This window comes from Oreochromis aureus, linkage group 8, assembly GCF_013358895.1.
Source record: "Oreochromis aureus strain Israel breed Guangdong linkage group 8, ZZ_aureus, whole genome shotgun sequence".
NCBI classification, from domain to species: Eukaryota; Metazoa; Chordata; class Actinopteri; order Cichliformes; family Cichlidae; genus Oreochromis; species Oreochromis aureus.
In genome coordinates, this window is record NC_052949.1 from 13,294,015 (window position 1) to 13,312,227 (window position 18,213).

An 18,213-nucleotide genomic window follows, 5' to 3' on the forward strand; every position below is an offset into this window, starting at 1 on the left:
TGTTTGTTTTTTGTCTCTTAGTATTTCCCCTAATCTTGAGCTGGAAGCCTTGTTCAAGCGCCACTTCACCCAGGTAGAGTTTTACCAAGGATCTGTCCTAAATCCACATGACCTGGCCAGAGTCAAGGTACCTGACTGTTAATACTTCTTCCTCTGTAATACTGTTGGTTATCGTCTGACTGAATACTTGATGTGATTGTTCATTTTTGTCTTTGCTATTTGCAATTTTCTTTTAGATTGAATCAGCTGACGCCTGCTTAATCTTAGCCAACAAATACTGCGCTGACCCCGATGCCGAGGACGCATCCAACATCATGAGGTATTGCATAACCAAATCATGATTTATGTTTTCCTGCTTTCATTGTTTATTCAATTTGTTTTATGAACAATCACATTCAGCTGGATTCTGAGAGAAAAAGACATTTTCGGAGTGGATTAAGTCGTAGTTTTGGATGTGGAAACTGCACTTATTTTAATGGGTTTAAGGGATTATCAAGTGGATAATATATGAGAGTACAACATATTTTAAAAGTGATGGGAACAGTCTGTTTTAGGGCAAGGCAAATAAAATTTGGTTAATAAAATTGTATTATTAATAGTTCAGTTCGATAATGCGGTCTGAGGATTGGAGGTTTTCCACTGAAGATTAAATTGCTCAGCTATAAAAAGTCGGAGAGTCATTATGTGACATTTCTTTTCCATCTAAAAGGGTTAAGACGTTTAAAATGTGCTGCAGAAATCATCACAGCTTGATTCTAATCTAAACACTGTGCGATTAATACATAATCATTATGGTAGAGCCTTCTTGTCTGTCTGTGCATCTCTCCCATATGTTCTCCTGGACATGAAATTTATTCATCTGTTACAAATGTCCACTAGGACTAAAGGAAATGATTTGTATTTTGTGGTCAAACAGTCAAAGGTCACTGTCTCCTTGAAACATCTGTTTCTCAATAACTCAAGATTTCAGTCAACCAGTTGCATAAGTTTTCACCACAGGAGAGTCAGACTGTTGCGTAAAGGCTTCTCCAGCACATCCCACAGATTCCTAAGGAGGTCTGGACTCTATGGTGGTCAATCCATGTGTTAAAATGATGTCTTGTGCCTGGCCAAGTTTTGGGCACGCAACATTGCTGAATGTAGACACTATCAACTGAAGCAACCCCAGATCATAACACTGTCCCCACAGGGGTGTACGGTAGGCATACAGAAGGTGTTGGCAGAAGGACCCAAATGCAGGACTCGATGCGGCTCTTAGTAAATAACAAAAACAACCTTCATTTAAGTGGAATAAGGAAAGTTCATCAAAAATCCAGAACAGAGAATAAACAACAGAATCCAAAAATTCACTGAAAGAAAACAGGAAGACCTAAAAAGACTTAACAGCAAGAAACAAAAGGACACAGCGACAGTGGGATGATCTGACACTCAAGGAATTAAATAGAAACTAAAACTATAACCAGAAACAGAAAGTAGATTAAAAGGTATTAAAGATAAAACTAAACTGGGAAACTAATCATAAAGAAAACAACCAGATATTACGTGCTACACAAAGGAAAACAAAATTGAAAAAGAACTCGAAACACAATAAATATATGAATCCAAATATTAATGCAAAAGCTCCAAATTCACAAGGCAAAAACACCTAGGACACTAGGCATGTTGGGATCTCCCCTTTTTTCCACCTCTCTTCTTTCCCTGATGGGCCGATCATCCTGGAACACGGTAAATGACCTTTTTCCATTGCTCCAGAGTCCAACAATCAACCTCACTGATTAATGTTTTTTAAAGGCTACTCAGCTGTTTAGTCCCAATGTCTTTGAGAGAATTCTCTTCACTTTGCTATTTTCACTATTAAACATAGCCGTGAGATTTACTGTTGTTTTCTTACCATTTGACTTCACCAGATGTTTGTTTCCCTTATCAAGATCAACTAGATAAAGTTTTCCAACCACATTTCTTCCTTAAAGATGATGGTATATTTGATAATGCATTGGACCGTTTTTAACCCACATTTAGTTGTTAGGCTAATAATGCGGTTTAGGAAAAGAGAAACTACTCATAACTGTGGTTAAATAACTTGCTGCCAGCCAAAAACTGACTTTGTTTTGTGCTTGGGCAGTGTATGACTGCACACAAATGTCTAAGAGTGACATTTTATATCCAAAGGTTTAAAGGTCAGCTTCCCTATGACTTCAAAAAAACCTCTTGCTGTTATCCAGTGCCACAAATCAGTCATAGAAGTGAGAGATTCTGTATGTACGTCTCAGTTGGTTGAATACTGAACTAATGTTGATGTCCAACTATAAACTTGGATGTATTATAAGTATTTGCATTTCTCTCTGTGCGTACTTTGATGCTGTAGTTTTTAGTGAATTCCTTAAAAATCTTCACTTGCATATGAGATTCTCGACAGGTTGGGATACAAATTGTAGCCACATTCATGACAGAGGTTTGCAACCATGAGGTACATGTAATCGTGACAGGAAATCTTTATATTTCTACCAGTAATTTGAAATTGTTAACAATGGCATTTTTTCCAGGTTGATTTATTTATTTTTTGGTAGAAGTTGTAGGTTTGTAAATTCAGGGAACAGGCTGAACTGGTAATGGTCAAGTTGACATCAGTTCTTCCCAGACAGAGAGAAAGTCAGCATTTTGTAGCTGGATCTAGGAATATGTTACAATGTATGCAACTCTCTTGTTCTTTTTTCTTGAGCCTTCAGTTTAAAATATTAAACCGTAAAATAAAATGCAAACTTTAAATTGTTAAAAGCATGCAGTAGACTAAGATACTTAATTTCTATAAAAGAGAGTGAATCAGATTTTTTTTTAAATCTGTGTAACTTTTGCAAGTGCTGCAGATATTCTTATATTGCTTTCTTTTTGTCCTTTATCAGAGTAATATCTATCAAGAACTACCACCCAAAGATCAGGATAATCACTCAGATGTTGCAGTACCACAATAAGGTTTGTATTAATGAACTATAAAGCCTGCTGGAGTCACTTACTCCGTTATAGTTAGTTACGTTTCAGTATATGTTGAAAAGATTTCATCAGTGAATCATTTGTCTGTCTTAGTTTCAAACAGCATGCACCTTGTAGCCTGACTTTCTTTTCCTCTTCCCCTCAGGCCCACCTTTTGAACATCCCAAGCTGGAACTGGAAGGAGGGAGATGACGCCATTTGCCTTGCAGAACTCAAGCTTGGGTTCATCGCCCAGAGCTGCCTGGCTCAGGGCCTCTCCACCATGCTGGCCAACCTTTTCTCCATGAGGTCCTTCATCAAGGTAGCTGCAACTAACACTGGTCCATCTGTGCTCACTGGATTAAGTTCAAAAGTAAAGTTGGCCAAGAAACAAAGTCTGAATAGATAATAATGGTTATCCCAGATGAGGCCCGTATGCAGCATCTGGTGAGCGGGTGGTGATGAACTTCAACTTGCACCTCTTTATATTTTTGTATGACCTTCTTTATTTTGTTGTAGATTGAGGAGGATACATGGCAGAAGTATTACCTTGAAGGAGTAGCCAATGAAATGTACACAGAGTACCTGTCCAGTGCCTTTGTGGGTCTGTCCTTCCCAGTAATTTGCGAGTACGTAAAACTAAAACATTTTATTTTACCTCCTTTTTTGCTACTTGTTGTTTTGTCATTCCTGGATGCAAGTAATTTAGACGTTTAAACTGCAGTCATTAGAATTTAAAGATCCAAAGATAATTGTTATGCAAGTATTTAATAACCAGGCTTCTGGAGATGGTAGGTTAAATTAGTTATAGAGAGGAAGCACATGGCGTTCATACTTTATAGGCTGACAAATCCCATATTTATCCCATATTAAAATATTTGAAAGTGTAAACCTAAATCTAAGTGTAAATAATTTAGGGATAAACAGGTTCTCATCCTCTAAAAAGAAAAAAAAGAAAGTGGCACCCTAAGCTAAGAAGATTTCAAACTAAAAGTACTTAGTGCGCCTCAGGTCTAATTATATTGTTATTCCCCTTTACAGACTCTGCTATGTGAAGCTAAAGCTGCTGCTGATAGCTATAGAGTACAAGTCTGATCAAGGGGAAAGCAGGTAAGTCGGGGCATTAAAATTCATGCATGCAAAAACTTTAATACGCAGGTGTCAGTATTTGCTTTCAGCTACTGTGAATCAGCTTCCCTGTTTGACTGCAAACACAAGTGCTTTACACAATGTGTCTAAATTGATGTCTAAATGGGTTTATTCACAGACATCACAGGGCTCTCCGATAACATCGTGACAAATTAGTGGGGAAGGTGGCAGTTGGTTTCTTTGAGCACAGCAGAAGCTTTGTTTTAGTAGTTTCTCTAACACGCTGATGCTCATTTATACTCTTTGAAGTGCTATCTGCTTTCATCAACTTAATTAAATAAACAGGGGCTATCCTGCCAAATGAGTTGTGAAAACTAATCCCTGCAGCGTGTGCCAGTCGCAGTGATTAGTGCAAAGCCTTGCAAATTCTGTGATATAACTTTCTGCTTTGACATCTTTGGTCTACAAATCCTCACAGCACCCTGATAAACCCTGGAAACCACGTGAAAATGCAGGAGGGGACCTTGGGCTTCTTTATTGCCAGCGATGCCAAAGAAGTAAAGAGGTAATGAATGAGAGCTGAGATTCAATCGTTTGATTAAATTCCAGTCTTGTTTCTGCAATAGTGCCTTTGTTGGTCTGCATGTCATACAGTTTCTGTATCTTGAGCTATTACATGTAGGAAAATTGAAAAGACGATAATCTTTGTGTAAACGTTTAATTTGTGTTTCCTGATAATACAGCTAAAACGCTTGTTTTGTTAGTATCGCCTACATGTTGCCAGGGCTTACAAATATACTCACTCACTTTATTAGGAACACCTTTCTAGTACCAGGTTAGACCCTCTTTTGCCTTCAGAGTTCTTCATGGCATAGACTCAACAGGGGGCTGGAAACATTCCTCAGAGATTTTGGCCCATGTTTGCATGATAGCATCACACAGTTGTTGCAGATTTCTTGGTCACACATCCACAATGAAATCTTAAGGCGACTTGAGTATATTGAACTCATTGTCTTGTTCAAGAAACCAGTTTGAGATGGTTTGTGCTTCTAATTCTATTATAAGATGGCTATGATGTGTGCATAAAGGATGGACATGGTCAGTAACTGTAAGCACAGAGTTTGTGGTGTTTAAGTGATGCTCATTTGTACTAAGGGGCCCAAAGTGTGCCAAGAAAATACCCCCACACCATCATCAGCAGAAATCAAGACTCGTCTGACAAGGCAGCATTTTTCCAATCGTCCGCTGTCAAATTTTGGTGAAAATTGTAGCCGTAGTTTCCTGTTCTTAACTGGCAGAAGTGGTTTTCTGCTGCTGTAGACCATCTGCTTCCAAGGTTTGATGTGCCGTGTGTTCAGAGATGCTTTCTTCATATTGGTTGGGGATCATGTTGGTTATCTGAGTTGCTGTCACCTTCCAGCTCTGATATCTGACATCAACAAGGCATTTTCTCTCAGACAACTGCCATACACTGGATATTTTCTCCTTTTTGGACCATTCTCTGTAAACCCTAGACTGTGGGAAAATCCCAGTAGGACAGAAAATCCATCCATCTGGGACCAACACCAAGATTCAAAGTCGCATTCTTTCCCATTTTTTATGCTCAGTTTGAACTTTAGCAGGGCCAACCGTGTCTTCAGGCCTAAATGCATGCAGTTGCTGGCATGTGATTGGCTGATTAGATATTTGCATTAAGGAGAAATTGAACAGGTGCACCTAACAAATCAGCCAGTAAGTGTATATTGGCTTTTGTGTTTGCTCTTAGAAAAATGCCATATTTTGCATGTTTAATTGGCCAGACTGAAGTGATTTATCAGCGGTTCAGGGATCCTTGAGTTGCACTGGTGAGGCCAAAGAGGAATGTTGGCTGTTAGCTTGTATCTGCTCATTGCTTGGACAAAGATAACATTCAAAGACAGATTAAAGGTACATATGGTCAAGGTTGGATGGTGATGTTACCTGCCAGAGGGGATCAGAAGATTTATGAGGGCACAGCATGAGACAAACTGCAGGGCCCTTATGAAAGATCAAAGCTTAATTTAAAACTGGTCCTGAACTTCTCATAGAGCTGCACACTCTTTGCTCAACTTTTGGCACATTAAATATTGACAAATGCATTGGATGCTTCATTAATTTTTTGTTAATAAACTGATTGCACACAAATTAAAATGACTTGTTGCAGATGTTTTGCAGCCATAGTTAAGACAAAATATGTGTAAACAATTTATTGAGTACTCATGCTGTTCTTGATTTTCTTCCGCAGGGCACTGTTTTATTGTAAGGCCTGCCACGATGACATAACTGATCCCAAAAGGATAAAGAAATGTGGATGCAAGAAATGTAAGTGTGATTGCATGCAAACACAAGATCTAAGTTAGATTGATCCCATTCATTTTCTTGCTCAGATGAAACTGAAATATAATGAGTTAGCATTAGAGTAGCTGGGTGACAGCGTATTTACATGACCTACTATACATAGCCATTTGTCCCAACCACTTATTTCTTGCATTAATTATTCCTTGAAATGAAGGCTTGTAAGTTGTGCATGAAGAAAGGTGAGATTTCTTTCTGCAGCCAAAACAAACCGAAGCACTCCCAAGTTTCCCCATGTAGAACTACATGTTTGGATCTCTGTATGAGATGAATACCTGCTCTCATTTAAGGGTCAGTTCCCCCAAATTACATGAAAAAATGCTTTCCAACTTTCTCATCATGCAAATAGTTTTGGTTTTTCCATGCTGAGGTTTCAAATACCCTTCAAAATGTAGGGTTTTTTTGTGGATTTGGATGAACTGATTCCTTGAGAGTGTTTCAGATAGACGTCCCTTCTAACAGACAAACTCATACATAGTGTTTATAGCATGCTATCTTTTCCATGTGATTCCCAGCTGTTATAAATACACATAGTAGACCTCTTAGTTCAGTCTAAATGTGCATTTTGTTTGTTTTCTGTATAGTAGCTGTGTTCACTTTTGATAACTTTGTGATGTTAACAGGCATTCAGAGAGACTGTTAACACCACAGGTACCTGGACGGATCACGTGTTTCTAAAACCTTATAAACATCACGTGCTACATGTTCTTCTGCTTGGATGAACCACAGTTTGTCTCTAGTATTAAAGCTAACACCTAACATTGACATGTGATGTATTCTTTTCCTGCTGCTTGGGAACTTGGCACACATTTCTTTAAAAAATCCGCTTAATAGTGATATATTGTGAGTAATGTGGATTTGTTTCCCCTTCAAAAACACAGCGTGCTAGTGTACCTCAGATTAAAGTGACCCGTTTGAATGTACTCTAAATGTTGCATGTACAATGGTTGATGCTGCCTGGATCTCTTGTTGTTGTCATGTGCACGTTGTTTTTGTTCGTTCTTTTGATAGAATTTTATAGCTTTCAAAATAAATTAGCAACAATAATGATTTTGCACAAAAATTCCAGAGCAGAAGTAGATTTTTTTTTTTTGCTCAAATGTAAAAACTGCAGCATTCATGCCTACTTGAGTTAGTAATTCACCACATCACCACCAGATGGCCCTGCTGCCCTTTAATAAACACAAGACCCTTGCATAAAGATCACAGTGAGAAACGGACTGGGATGAAGACTGGAAAACCTTTTTCCTTATTACTGTTTTATATTATGGGAAAAAAATTGGCATCCATACTAAAGTGAAGTAATCCACTTCTTTCTTCCAGCATATCTTTTAGGAGAAATATTTCAGGAAAAAATAGCAAATCTGTCATGGAATATGGATCATCTAACTTATGTGTGCTTTTATGCACCATAAACGCTGTCAAGTGTATTTTTTTCTTTTTGTCTTTTCTGAAGGCACTTGCAGGTTTTTCTAAAGGTGATTCTGTTTTTGTAAAATACCAGCACCTTTAATCTTTTGTTTGGGAGATTTCTGTCATATCCTCCTCCTCTTAATAAGCATTAGTAACAAATGCAAATATTTAAGAGCTGTAAAATCAAATATTATTGTCCTTATATCTCACATGACTCAGTGGCTCTAAGAGAAGAATCCAGGAACCCCCAGAGATCCATGAAACATAGCCAAGGTGTCTGGAAAAAAAAATATTTAGCTATAAATCATCAAATTGTGCATATATAAATGTTTTATTTATGCCAATTAAACATGAATTATGTGTCTTTAACCTCCACTTATGTTATCCTTGGGCCAAGATTGGCCTTTATAAGACCAAATTTGCCATGATGTTCATGCTTGGCTCATTAGCAAGTTAATTAGTGAACATGGAAAAACATTTCATCACATAGTAAAGTGACACTAAGCCCAAACAAGCTAAATCTGTGTTAGCATTTTTAGGATTTTGTTGGTTAAGTCTCCAAAAAGTCTGAAAAAGTTAAAGAAGCCATATTTGAGGTCACGGGGTCATGTTCACGTGAGGGGAAAGGGTGTAGGTTTACAGGATACCAACAAAGGTTAATCTTGTACATCCCAGCAGCAGCCGTCCTCCATACCCTGTTCTTCCTCTATCCCCTCTTCCCTCAGAATGACCCTCAACATTAACCTGCTCTTCCTCTCCTCTCATATGAACCCTTGACTGTAGCCAAGACGCCTGCCTACAAGAAAATGAAACTGGCATGTTGTTTTGATTGCGGTCGCTCAGAGCGGGACTGCACTTGCATGCCGGTTAATGTGCGTTGTAACATGGACTCCCCTCAACGGGACATCCCACTCTCTGCTGTCTCTGTTAATGATTGCTCAGCCACTTTACGTGCCTGTAAGTTGTCGCCATGACATGTGCTCTTCAGTGTTGTAACATGCACCGTGTGTCTTTACTTCTGTGTGCTGTCAAATTTAAGCACCCGTGTTGTCACTGTCACGGATGTAGATGTTGCTTTGGTGTTTTAGCTTTCTGATTTTTGGTGCTCTTCTCTGTCTGTTGCTACGTTTTGCAGTGAAGCATGCTGGTCTACTGTTTTGCTGGTGTTTTGTCAAGAGAACGTGAATTCAAATTGAAACGTAGTTTAAAATTAGATTGACAGTCACTAATGCAAACTTTTTGCTGTGTACAGCAGTATTTGTTTCCCTCCAGTGACCTCATAAATATATTAAAGTCAAAGCCATGAACAATGTACAGCTGTGCATCCCTGCAAAAAATCTCACAATGCACAGTTACTGTGCATTTTCCCAAATAATTATTCTGATAGGACTGTCCAAATCTTATAATGATGTCACTGGAGACATAAATTAACATTAAAAAAAACCTTCCATATAATACTTCACCACTGTACCCTGGAGAAATGGGTGAACAGGATAGGATTTGAGGTATTTGTATGTGTAGGCGTCTCCAACGATTAATTTTTATTATTTTTTTTTAGTAAATAATGCTCTTGAGAGCACCTGAGGGGGTATTGTAACGATGACTATAACAGTACATATTGAGGTTAACATATGGGTTTTATTAAATTATAATCAACAGCTTGAACAAGAACTGGGGGTGAAATCTCCAAAGCAGACAAAGTTATTGGCTGTTTTTGCTGAATTGTGATTAAATTGAGAACACAAAGCAGTAGGGTTGGAATGTAAGAGGAACAAAAGACGGTAGAAGAGTGCTGGATCATATTGGAGTTTAACAAGCAGACTTTAACAGAATTGAACTGCATATGAATTTCTAATTCAAGTGTGATTTCCCTTTTAAAGCCAGGGGGGTATGTTAAATCGTACTGATGTGTCGCAGGAGGCATGAAGAATGTGTCTGAGGTTGCAGAGCATTGATACAATTTGCTGGAAAACATTGTAGACTGTCATACATTTTTAGTGAATGACTCTTGATCAAAAACCATTCTGCGTATAGCCGAACACGTCTGGGCGTTTTTACCCCTCAGTGTGTCTTCCAGGGTTGTGTGCTGTGAGCGTGGCCTGGCTAGAAAGGCTCGAGCAAGAGCTCCAGAGTTGCTGTCGACACGGTGCGGGAGATGCGTGGAGCGAGGCCTTATGCGGCCTGACATGGAAATTATGTTTGCATTTTCATTTTTGGAGTGCTACCGGTTGTCATGAAACTCAGCCTGACAGTTCCTAACCACCAGGCAGCCGAGCGCCCCCGCCCCTCTCCTTTTCTCTCGTTGTGGGACAGATGCTAGCCTGTTAGTCCTGTGACTCTGCTCGCGCCCTCCGATTGCAGGCGACAGATGCCAGGACCAGCACGGTCCCTGTTTGAACATTGCTGTCACTGTCCTGCCTTAAGCTCAATGCATGACCTTTAATGTAAGCAAGGGGTTGAAATAAGTTACTAATGAGCATGTGTGGGACTCACCGAAAGTTACATACATCTGTGCAGGTTGTCTCAGGCATGGGAAGGCATAGGAAAAGCAGCTTTTGAAAAAATAAGACAGTAACACTTCTTAAGTTTTATGCACTGTGCGCTGATGAGTTTATTGTAGGTATTTTTGATTGAACATGTCAAGCTGAACATATATGATATATAAAAACCTGCTTCTCACTTGAGTATTCATTTAATGCTGCTAAACTTACATTTAGCCTTCACTGGAGGGTAAATATGAGCAGCTATAATAACTGATACTAAATAACTGCTAATAATAAATAATTATCAGTCACACAAACGTGGTAATATTTCAGTCTTAAATTCTTAATGGGAGTAAATAAGCTTTTCAAAGACACCAACTTGGACTTAAGGAACTGATCTACAATTTTCATCTAAATTTAAAGGTAGCCAAGATATCTGGTCCTCTTTTGACTTGAAAATAGCCAAATCACTGCTTAGAGTGACACGGTAGATATTTAGCAGATGACTACAAACATAGACAGCGAGCTACTCTTTAATTACTGACCACATCTCTGAAAATCAGATTTCTAACTGACCTGTTTTACTTCTCATTGCTTTGTCCGTGTTGTCTCCACGGCCTCAATTTTTTTTAAGTGCCTTCAAGAGAAATCCCTCAGCTTTCTGTTCACAGTCGTCACTTATAATTTGCTCTCATTACGACCTGTTCTTCTCTGTAACCTCTCATCCGTCTCTGCATTTTTCTCAGCTAAAAATAGCTATAATGGATATATCAAATCAAGTAAGTTTTGATTTCCATTCTCTCTCTTTGTCTCGACTCACTTGTGTCTAACCCCTCCATTTGTGCATTCTCAGCTATTAATATTTGAACTGTCCCTGACCTGCTGTATTTCACTGTCCAGTCTGTCATCATCATCCATGACTGTGTGTCATATGCATAGCATTAGCAAACAGTTTTGAGTTGATTCTTTGTGTTAGGTATGAGTTAGGGCTCAGCAGCACCCTCATGGCTTCTTCACCATGAGTTGTGGATAAACCAAGTTTGGACAAAATCACTTAAAAACATTAAAATTAAATGTATGCAAGAAAATAATAATTGAGTAAAACATATTAAAATGCAAAAAGCCGATCTTAAACTCTCTCAGCTCTCGTCCAACGCTTACAGGAGTGTGAAACTAGTGGGTAGTCCACTTTAACAGGATCTGTGATAGGCAGCAAATCTGCCACATTGCGTTGTCCTGGAGAAGTGCTGTGCATGTTTGACGTGGGGCAGATGAATAGTGGAGGTCTGGAGCAGGAAGGATAATCTGCTAGACAGCTGACTGTTGAAATAATCATCTCTCTTCTCCGGTTTTAGCTCCCAGACATTTTTGAACTAAGGAAAACACAGCTCTTCTGTCTCTTTTTATCTTTACCAGCCTCACCGCTATTATATCGCTAGTATTAAAATGTATATCGAATTCATTCCTCCCTCCTTCATCAGGCATAAACTGCATGCAGCAGCTAGTGGCTGCTGATTCACGCTGTCACCTCCTTGTTCTGGTAGCATAACAATTGCTAAAACACCTGAAAGCATATTTATTAATTCATGTTTATTATAAATATCAAAGTAAATGTCAAATCCAGCATTTCATTGGTGGCTACAGGAAGTGGTTAAGTGGTGTTAAATAAAAATGAGCTTTTTTTTAATTATTCAGCCATTAGCATTCTTGTGCCAGAAAGAATTACCCCCCTAAACCAGTGACTGTCCTTTAATTATGATAAGAGTCACAAGATGTTTTATTAACATACACACTGCTGGTCTTACGGAAGTCGGTTTAAATCAAATCCTACCTTGTGTTTAGCTTCAAGAATTAAAGGATTAGTTTGCTAAAATCACAAAGAAAGTGCCATATTCTGCTTTCTCATTTAGATAACTTTGGCTTTTTTTTCCTATCACGGCATTAAAATAAGATTAGAAAAACGGCAGCTATGTTTCTACAGCATCCACTATGAGCTGTTTCTATTCTTCAGTATGGCATGAATATTATCCCAGACCACGGTAATATCATTTGTCAGTTTGTTTTTCAATGTTTCTTAGCATCACAAATGAAATTTTATTCCCTAGTTTTGCACTGTCTCTTCAACCCTTCTGCAAATACTACCAAAACCGTCAGGTCGACTAGATACCCAAAGAGTTAACAGGGGAGCTGTGTTATCTGTGATTTGAGTGAACTAACACCTAAAGAAAAAAATCAAATAGTATTGCATTGTATAGCTGCTGACTTTGACTCCTCTTCATTTAGCAGTAAACAACAGTCCCTTAATCCAGCCTTATCGGTACAAGTCAGCTAAACTGAACCACACCTCAGCCAGTGAGGTCTGTAAGGGGCCCCGTAGCGGAGTTGCTGCTTTATCGGTCCGTTTGGTAAACAACCGCAAGGGAAGCCTGCTGCCCCCCGCTGAGCCCTCCGCTCTGAGACCGAGCTTCGTGGGCTCCGAGGACTCGGGCCAGGTAGGCTGGCCGCCAGGGGTGGCAGAAGAGGTCAGCCGGCTCCAGCGAGCCTGTAGCCTGCCGGTGAAATACAGATACCGCCCCGGTCACTCCAGTAACGCCACACTCAGTCAGAGGCAGTGTAAGGGCCACATCCCCCCACATCCCTCTTACCCTCAGCGTGTTTGGCAGGCCTGCACTCAACAACAGCACAACCCAAGCATGTGCTTGCCAGTCTGGAGTGGTTGCATGTGTAGCATTCCTTACTAATGACCCAGTGTGTGCAGCTGTCAGCTGTGAAACATTAAATATTGAACAGGCCGAGCGAGATGTGAAGGGCCAGTGTGTTGGAGCATCCCTCTCGACTGGAAAGCACCCCCTTTCTTCAACGTTTTCCATTATGGTGTCAGTCTTCGACATGCTAGCGGTGCTTGAAATCATGTGTTCGTCGGCGGAGGAGCAAGATCTTTGGGACTTTATTAATTTTAATGAAAGCAATTGCAGTTTCTTTGTTTAAAAAAAGAAAGAAAGCCAGAAAAGACTAAAAAAAAGAAACGGTTCACAGCTTGAACCATCAGTTATAAGGTACCCGACTGTATTTTCCATGACCTGTAACAAGCTATTCCCAATGAACGATGGCTGTCAAAGTGCTATTAGTAAAACACTTTTCTTGCTGCTTGTATTTATTTTACCAGCGACTGCCACAGAGTAGAGTTGTTTTCTGCAGCTGTGATATTAGCTTGTAAAAATATTTGCCTGATTACTTTACTCGGGGGTAAAAGTTATAATTCGTTCCCTATGAAGAGCTCAGTGCAGTTTGCTGAAGTGATAAAGACAATGTCCAAAGGGCATCTCAGCTGTACATAAATCACTCTGGCACAAGGACCAACCTAATTGTATAAGCCAAGGGCACCACTCCCAAGATGAACAAAGACCAGAAATCCAGGATTCAATACTCACTCAAAGCACCCTTGCTTGTAGTCTTAGATGCTTAATATTTATAGGTTATTACCTTAATTAAATGAGAACATGAGTGATTAGTGTGAGCAACAGTGATGCAAGTCTAGGTCTATCTGTACTACAGTAATCTATGATTACGAAATCACAGCCCTCTTAACAGCACTTAAGTTATTTGTGGTGCTACATTATCTGAATGACAAAACTGTTGACAGGCGGATTACAGCAGTTCAGTGGATTAGTGCGTATGGTAAATAAAGCCTCCCAGATTAAACTTTAGCAAATGGCATGATGGTTGATAATGGCACTACTGCATGTTTGCATCTCCATACACAACCATGCAAATGATGTGCTAATGTATCCTGTCTGCATTATGCAAACATTGGACTGTTTCCTGCTACCCACTGGTTAAATTGTCCTGTCCCACTCCATCTTGTTCACCCAACCTCTTTCCACTCTGTCCCTGTATGTATATTATCTCTTTGAATTCACTGACCTCAAATTGTGCTGTGCTGTTCTGTTGTTGTCCCTGCTGTGTGGATCTTTGCTTGACTTCTGATCATTTCCCGCCATCATGCTGTTTCTTTGGCATTTTGTTGCAGTTCAAGAGGACCAACAATCAGCACTATCACCCAAAAAAAAGCAACGTAATGGAGGCATGAGGAATTCTCCAAACTCCTCACCTAAGATTATGAGGTAGGTACCACACGGAGCTATCTGTCTTTGAGTTTTTACACATATAAATTCCCTCACCATAAAAATGCAGATAGCTTCTTTAATAGCCAAATGTTAAACGGCAACAGAACACAACAAACTGTAATCACCGCTCAGTTTAGTTTAAACACAAAAACTACTTGGTTAGGTTTAGGCTTGGTTTAAACTTTGCTTTATCACAACATTAACCCTATATGTGCCTTCAGGTTTGACACCAAAGGGGTTCTTTAGCGTTGTCTCTACGCTATCGCTCGCTGGATGACAAATAATGACCTTAAATTAAAAGAGCAATACAAGTCATGTTATCCTCATTGGTTCAAAGAACTATTTTCCAAAATACACCCTCTTGCTTCCTTCACAGATGGTTCTTCAGTCCATGCATCCCCCAGTGTTAAATGTCTTTATGTTGTTAGGGATAATACTCTATTATTTACATCAATAATGTCTCACATTCAGCCTACATAACGATTAGGACAACAAGATGGCCTATACCCTTTCCTTTTTCAACACAACACACAAGTTCTTGTTCATGCCCTGGTCACATGTAATGCCGTTCTCTCTGGTTTCCCCAATGAACATCTTAATCTGCTCCAAATGGTACCGAATTTGGCAGGAAACATCATCACCTGCATCAAGTCCACCAATCATATAACACCCCTCCTCATCCAGCTCCAGTGGTTCATAGTCAGGGGTGCACATAAGTGGTCCGCAGGTGCGCATTGGCTGTCAAAATAAAAGACGTGCACCAGATAAGAAGTTGCAACGCACGTTTGCGTACAGAAGATTTTCTGGAGGAGGACAGACATTTGTTTAGAACTCTTAAAGATGTCGAAGAAGCAAGCTCCTTTAAGCAATTACTTTGCTGTTCCTCCACCTCCAAAGAAACGTCAGAAGGAGTCCGAACCGCAAAAGAAGCGCGTATTCTTGGAAAAGTGGTTGCAGGAGGTGAGCTGGCTTCAAACAAATGATGAACGCACAGAGAGAAGTGTGGTGCAGAATATGCTGTGAAAATCCCACTCTAGCGGACAAAAACATTGCCTTTTATATGTACACAAACGTGCGTTGCAACGTCTTATCTGGTGCGCGTCTTTAATTTTGACAGCGAATGCGCACCTGCGGACCACTTATGTGCACCCCTGTTCATAGTTCTTTACCAATACATTACAAGATTCTGTTCCTCACTTTCAAACCTCTCTCTATGACCCGGGTCCTCCCACATATTGTCCAGATTTCTTTCAACCTTTCTTTCATGTGTTCTTTCGGTTTTCTGATTAGTTCTAGGTAGTTTTAGACCTAGAACAATGGGTGCCAGAGCTCTCCGCTGAACTGAATCCATTGCATCATTGCGTCAATGCCAAAGGCCATGTTGTGTGCATCTGTGAGACACCAGCAGCTCTGACACAATGGGAATCAGAATGACCTGGTTATGATTAAGGAGCAGGAAATGATTGCCTGTATACACAACTAGTAAATACAGAGAAACCGTTTAAATTCACTTGATGAATCAAAGAGTTACTCTCCTGTTAGCTGAACTTGGGTCTCTGAGCAAGGGAAAACTTAAGGCTATTTTCCAGCAAAATATTCCAAGATGTTCGGCAGCTAGCTGCTAACTTTGTTGATATTTGTTATATATTATATTTGTTGCTTAGTGTTGGGAGGGTAACATACAGACTAGCTTCCTGCTCAACATAAGAGTGATGACACCAAAACAACTTGCCGGACGGTATAAAAATACTCTGCGGGGATCTCCAGTCAGGTGATAATCCTTTGTTGGTTTATAAGTATAATCATATAATCTCTTTCAAATTACATATATCAATTTAACCTCTTGGGGATATAAATGTAGTCATTAATGTAGCTTTAACAAAGCTTTGATGAAGAAAGTACAGATACCTGTGCTTTAGGAAGAAAAGCAGTACTTGTTGGATTAAACAGAGCATCTGAAAGAACATTTTTCTACGCTCCTGTTTTCATGGAAAATATGTCAGCCTCTGAGATGAGCTCTATGCCACAAGGTTTCATGTGACACCCACAGACTACAGTTCTTAAACAGGCCTGGCACTAATGACAGCACCAGGCAGTCAGAGGGGCTCTAAAGGATAGATAGCCCAAGGCTATTCATCTATTGTCGGATCCCTCTGAGGTCTTTTCAGCACGTAAGGCCACAGATGATATGTATCATCACAATGAAAGGCGAATTCAAATGCTACCTTGCTTTTATCTTGTCTCGTGAAATTAAATCGTAGCGTATTGATCTTGACTGGAGATAACACTGTTATTCAACAAGAACCCATTAGAGGGACGATAATAACAGTAGTCACTGTCATTAAGTGCAATGTTATAAGGAAGCCAGGCAACAGGGAAGACCTGCAGCCTGATGTATACAAAGTGCAACAGCACAAATGAAATTTAATTAAACCTGACAGATGACTTTATGTTCCCACTGCTAATATGGCTGCGATCTGCTTGACATTTGGAATTCAAACCCACATATGTCTGTATTGTTTAATACCATCAGATACAGTACAGATCAGCAACATTTGCTAGTTCTGGAAAAAAAACAAAAAAACATTGCTTTGTATTATAACTAAAAGTGTCGGTATGCATACATTACCATTTCCTTTGATGTCTGGTCTCTGTTTTTTCCAGGTGGGCGTTTGCCCTTTTTTTATTTGGTTCAAAGTGGTTTGAAAGTTGAATCGCTCCAGGTGATTTCCAGGCTCTTGGGTAACAAAACCAGGCTTTTCCAATGCTATAGCCATCAGCGAAAAATCAACACACCAAATCAATCCATCTACTTGCCATGCTAATACTGTGCAGTACAGGTGGATGTGATATTTCGTGCAGCGTCTGCTGCCTACACGCTAGAGAGGGATTCGCCGTGGTAGCCTAAGGGATACTTCATTGCAACAAGCAGAGAAAAAAACATCTGGGTGTATACTATATCAAATGTGTTTTTACAGGACCCGCGGCCTCAAGGCCTTTGTAAATAAGTAATGATCAACAGATTGGCTGTGGGTTTTGAAGAGCAGGCCTTTGTCAGTTTTCATGATGTGCCGGGTTTTCAAAGACTTTGCCTGCTCTTAGTGCTTGTGTTAGAGAAAGCTAGTGCAGTGTTGCCGAATTAGAAGATCGACATAATGTGCATGTCTGCCTTCTTCTTTATGGCTCTCTCAGCTGTCATTACGCTCCTCCAGAAAACACCTGGCCTTATGTTTCGGGGTAATGATGTGTGAAGTCTTGTCAAACGTGTCATCATAAAGCAGTGAATTATGCTGCTGATCAGTTTGAATCTTTAGAAGTACACAGAAGTGACACTCACGGACACTTCTGCGCTGTTTAACGAAACAAACCACGCAAGGGGGAAAAAAAAGCGTTTCCACGAGACAGTTCGCTTCTAGTTCCAGCAAACTAACATGACCTGTCTGGAACTTAGCAATGACGACCTCACTGAAATTAACACCATTTCCACGGGCTCCTTGATGGGTCATAAGACACATCTAACTGCGGGATGTCACAACGCGTTTGGTCACATCGGAGTGCCGTGACATACACGTCATGTCTGTTACAGAACTGCTGAGGCAATTGGCAGTGCAGGGTAGTGACAGGCCGTCATGGCTGACAGTGAGCGATAGCTATCCTGGCAGAGCTCTGCCTCACCAGTCATCTTCACAAGGACAAACTGAAGTGACAGCGGCTCCACTGAGTGAGTGGTGAAACATTTGACTTTTGATGAAATATTTAGC

General features: G+C 40.0%; 1 protein-coding gene across 1 annotated transcript in view; it reads left to right on the forward strand.

Annotated features, from left to right (window-relative positions):
• Nucleotides 1–18,213, forward strand: part of LOC116327464 (calcium-activated potassium channel subunit alpha-1-like) — a 100,099-nt gene that overhangs the window by 64,568 nt on the left and 17,318 nt on the right. The window contains exons 12-22 of the mRNA XM_039616452.1: nucleotides 22–127; nucleotides 237–319; nucleotides 2,901–2,970; nucleotides 3,134–3,289; nucleotides 3,487–3,596; nucleotides 4,009–4,077; nucleotides 4,535–4,621; nucleotides 6,320–6,396; nucleotides 8,626–8,799; nucleotides 11,072–11,104; nucleotides 14,356–14,449. Coding sequence (XP_039472386.1) covers nucleotides 22–127; nucleotides 237–319; nucleotides 2,901–2,970; nucleotides 3,134–3,289; nucleotides 3,487–3,596; nucleotides 4,009–4,077; nucleotides 4,535–4,621; nucleotides 6,320–6,396; nucleotides 8,626–8,799; nucleotides 11,072–11,104; nucleotides 14,356–14,449 — 1,059 coding nt within the window. The remainder of the gene's footprint in view (nucleotides 1–21; nucleotides 128–236; nucleotides 320–2,900; nucleotides 2,971–3,133; nucleotides 3,290–3,486; nucleotides 3,597–4,008; nucleotides 4,078–4,534; nucleotides 4,622–6,319; nucleotides 6,397–8,625; nucleotides 8,800–11,071; nucleotides 11,105–14,355; nucleotides 14,450–18,213) is intronic.